The 4,310-nt window shown below is 30.0% G+C and overlaps 1 protein-coding gene across 1 annotated transcript; it reads left to right on the top strand.

Annotated features, from left to right (window-relative positions):
• The first annotated feature begins 649 nt into the window (after positions 1 to 649).
• LOC111277661 (transcription repressor MYB6-like) lies at positions 650 to 1,988 on the top strand. The gene is made up of 3 exons (XM_022864056.2): positions 650 to 897; positions 988 to 1,117; positions 1,218 to 1,988. Exons 1-3 carry the CDS (start codon positions 765 to 767, stop codon positions 1,846 to 1,848), a joined length of 894 nt encoding a protein of 297 aa, XP_022719791.2. The 5' UTR covers positions 650 to 764; the 3' UTR covers positions 1,849 to 1,988.
• Positions 1,989 to 4,310: the final 2,322 nt, after the last annotated feature.

Below are 4,310 nucleotides of genomic sequence, written 5' to 3'. Positions count from 1 at the left end.
ATAAAATTTCATATAATAATTATAATTAAATAAACGAACCATATGAACATATTGCAGGTAAAAATAGCCAACAGAAGAGTTTGGGACGGGGGAAAACGTTGAGAGCCCACGGAAAGCAGCGTGTGGGAAAATGTAAAACATGACCAGCTTTTGGTGTGTAGAAAGAAACAGCTTGGAATTGGAAGCATTTGGATTTTGAAATCAGTCGTCCACATAAAAGAAAAAACTGCCTTATTAAAACATATGAATCTGATGTAAAAGTACGGCTACCTACCAAAGCTAGCCCTATTTCCAACCACTTGTCTCTCTAACTAACGTGGTCAAATCCCTAACCTTAACTTGACTGTTTGTGTTTGGGATTAAATTTAAATATTAAATATATTATATTCGAATTTAGAAGTTAAAAATTAAATTATAGATTTTTTAAATTTTTATAAAATAATAATAATTATTATTTTATATTTAAATTTATTTAAATATATTAAAAATTATTTTAAAATAATATCAAAAAATAAATTTTTAAAATTTGATAAATCCAACCAAACTATATTAAAAAAATTTGACTCAAATCCAATTAATTCCAAAATAAATTTTAAAAATTTATAATAATACTATATATTAACTAAAATAATCAAACCGAACCGTCCACCCCACCTCCTCATATACAGAGTCTACCGGCTCCTCCCCCCATTCTCTCCCCATATAAATCCTCTCCTTCCACTCCTTTCAACAACAACATCATCTTCCCATCAGTTTTCAAATCCATGGGCCGATCACCCTGCTGTGAAAAAGCACACACCAACAAAGGTGCCTGGACCAAAGAGGAAGACAAGCGCCTCATTGATTACATCCGTGTTCATGGTGAAGGTTGCTGGCGTTCCCTCCCCAAAGCTGCTGGTAAAACAACTTCACTTTCTAATTCTAACTGCTAATTCAATTATTTCCTTCTTCTTAACAGGTATTTGGTTTCTTGGTTTATTTATACAGGGCTGCTTAGATGTGGCAAGAGTTGCAGATTGAGATGGATAAACTACTTGAGGCCTGATCTTAAGAGAGGAAATTTCACTGAAGAGGAGGATGAACTTATCATCAAGCTTCACAGTTTACTTGGAAACAAGTGGGTTTAAAAGATTTTTCCAGGGAAATAAACTTTTGCATCTTTATTCCAATTTCATCATGTCTGACAGGTTTCATGTTCTTGAATTATCTATTGGCAGATGGTCTTTAATTGCTGGAAAATTACCAGGAAGAACAGATAATGAGATCAAGAACTACTGGAACACACACATAAAAAAAAAGCTTATAAGTAGAGGAATCGATCCACAAACTCATCGTCCTTTGAATGAAACTGCCAATACAAACAACACCGCTAAAGCCGCAGACCCTACTGAATTGGATATCAGAAACGCACCCAGAGTTTCAAAATCCAATTTTATGACAACCCCATCTCTGAATTTCAAACACGATGAATTTCAAGATAAGGCCAGGACTGAGTCTCTTGAAGAAGGAAACTGTGCCAGCAGTGGCATGACTACAGAAGAAGAACAACAACAGTTACACCAACACAAGGAGAAGCATCCGAGTAATGGGCAAGAGTTAAATTTGGAGCTTTCAATTGGGATTAGTTCAGCTGGCAAGAACTCGAACTCAACTCGGGTTTCCAGCTGTGCCAACTCCGCCGAGTCCAAACCAAAGCTAGATAACAACAATTTCCAGTTTCTTGGACAAGCTATGATGGCCAATGCAGTCTGTTTGTGTTGGCAATTAGGTTTTCAAAGAAGCGAAATTTGCAGGAATTGTCAAAATACAAATGGGTTCTATAGATATTGTAGACCTTTGGATTCATAGGGGCCAATTTTATTCTTTTTTTTTTTCTTCTGTAATCAAAGCTAATTACAAAACAATATGTTTGCAATCATCACATGTACATGGAAAAAAACACCATTAATTACTGCTCTCTGCAAAAATTATTCAATGCTTTTGGATTCTTTTGATTTGTTTTATTGGTTCAGCGAACATAACCACACCTCCATGTCTGTTGAAAGAAATCATTTTAATGAACCCTTGGCTCATAATTTTATCTGTTGGATCAATGAACAGACAATGAACTAGATTTTAGATTACATTTTAACCCTTTCCTAATATTCCAAAAAGCCAAAGTTTTACAATTACACTTTTGTGGTTAATTGGCATTGATAAATAAACAAAAAGGAGACAAGTTGATTCATCAATGGAAATATATATATATATATATATTTGTTTTTGAAATTGTTTGGATTAAATTTTCATCATTAAAATTAATTAAAGTCCGACACTATATTAATAGATCTCAGGATCATTAACTTTTTGTATTCCTAAACTTAAGTGGTTTTGCACTTGAATTTTATCCATATTTTTTTACTTCATCATAGATAATTCCTAATACCTATACAGCTTATACTTGGGATTAAAGCAGCTTCTCTTATGAAGACTTTGTTAATAAATAAGGCTGTATGGAAAGATAAAAGAAATCAATTATGTGTTGTGTACCGCAATCAATTGGTCAATTATATGTTATACCATATATTAAGTTATTGTTATTTTTTTTTACGTAAGTGATAGTAGTTTAAAAATATGAAAAAAATTACAAATATTAGAATTAAAAATTTAAATTTATTAGATATTATTTTTTTACATATAATTATATAAATCAATTGAATAAAATTTTGAATTTTAAATATTTATTTATTTGAACAAACGTGGCTTACCGAATTTTGAAACATTTACTATCTTTCTTCCATTGATATAACAGTAGCCAAAGACTTGTTTATTAAAAAAAAAATTTAGAATGCAGTGAATTAGACATGTAGGGTATTAATCATTATATAATAAAAAGGTAATGATGTCATGTCAACATGCAAGCTTTGGTATGAAATGTGAGGCTTAAGGGATATCCATGTGATGGTCAAATTGTTTAAGTTAGTATTATATAATAATAATGGAGTAATTGGTTTCTTTAGGCTGTCTAGTTTAAAAGCCGAGTTTGATGACAATGTTGTCATCAAAGACAGTGACCACTCAATGAAACAAAGTCCATGATTTTAAGGTTGGCTGGACATTGACATTGCACTCTGCACAAAATGCATGCGTTGGGAACAACAATTTCTTTGAAAAGATCACTGTTTCAACCTTTAAGCTGCTGCCTGGATGGCTAATTTCTTTATTCGGCGGAAACCTTCGCAGTTTTTTTTTTTTTTAAATGTAAACATTTTGAGTTACATAATAATTAATATATTTTTAATTTTATAAATTTCTTTCCATCTATAGTTGGATTTGAGCTTGAAAACTTCAACGTGAAATTACTTGGAATTGGTTGTGTGGTTAAGATGATGTACTAATCTAAAAGATAGACTTACACGTTAGGATTTCATTGAAATAAGGGGTTATCGCCTCCAACTACCTCATGGGGTATATTTGAGTAGCATCGCAATAAGGACAGATTCAAAATTTATGTTTTGTGAGAGTAAATTTATTATATTAATGATTAATGTATTGGTATAATAATTATAATTTATATTGTAAATTATTATTTTATTCATTTTTTATTTTTAATAAATTTATATATTTTTTAATATTATAAAAATTTTAAGTTTTTTTTTTTTTTTATAATTAATGGGTTTAAAACAAAAAATAAAAAATTTGAATCTATTTCTAATAATTTTACTTTATTTTTTTTAATATTTTAATGAAATAAAATAAAAAAATTATTAAGATTTTGAATAATTTTATAATGATTAAAATTAATTTTCGGGATTCCTCTAGTGATAGTTGCTCTCGATACTCCCACCCTGGATCCGTCCCTTATTCGAACGATACAATTGATGGCCAAAAACCCTCACCGCTCATCTAGTCTACAATTAAAGGAGAAGTGTTCGGTGAAGGATAGAATCTCATAACAGTCGACTGTTTGCTTAGGACAATTAAGAAGATTTTTAGGTATGGCAGTCAAATGATTTTGATAGGAAAATCTGATTTTTATATTCTCATTATAATTATTGTACTTATATTAAAAAAAATATATTTTTATCGTTAATTTTAATTTTGTTGTTATGTATAATATTTAATTTCATAATTATCGTTATTATATTAGATTCAATCTCGTCCCCTATTTTAATTGACATATTTGAATTCCTTATCTTTAAAATTCTTCAAATCTAAAAAAAAAAAAAAAATTGGCTTTTTCTTTTTTATAGAAATGAAAGTTCTTCACCTAAAAGAATTGTTTCCTAACATGCTGCTAGAAAGTGAAGATGATATTAGGAGATAGAAAA

This window comes from Durio zibethinus, chromosome 7 (assembly GCF_047325235.1).
Source record: "Durio zibethinus cultivar Kanyao isolate XHJ-2024 chromosome 7, ASM4732523v1, whole genome shotgun sequence".
Lineage (NCBI taxonomy): Eukaryota > Viridiplantae > Streptophyta > Magnoliopsida > Malvales > Malvaceae > Durio > Durio zibethinus.
This window is presented reverse-complemented; position numbering and strand designations above follow the sequence as displayed.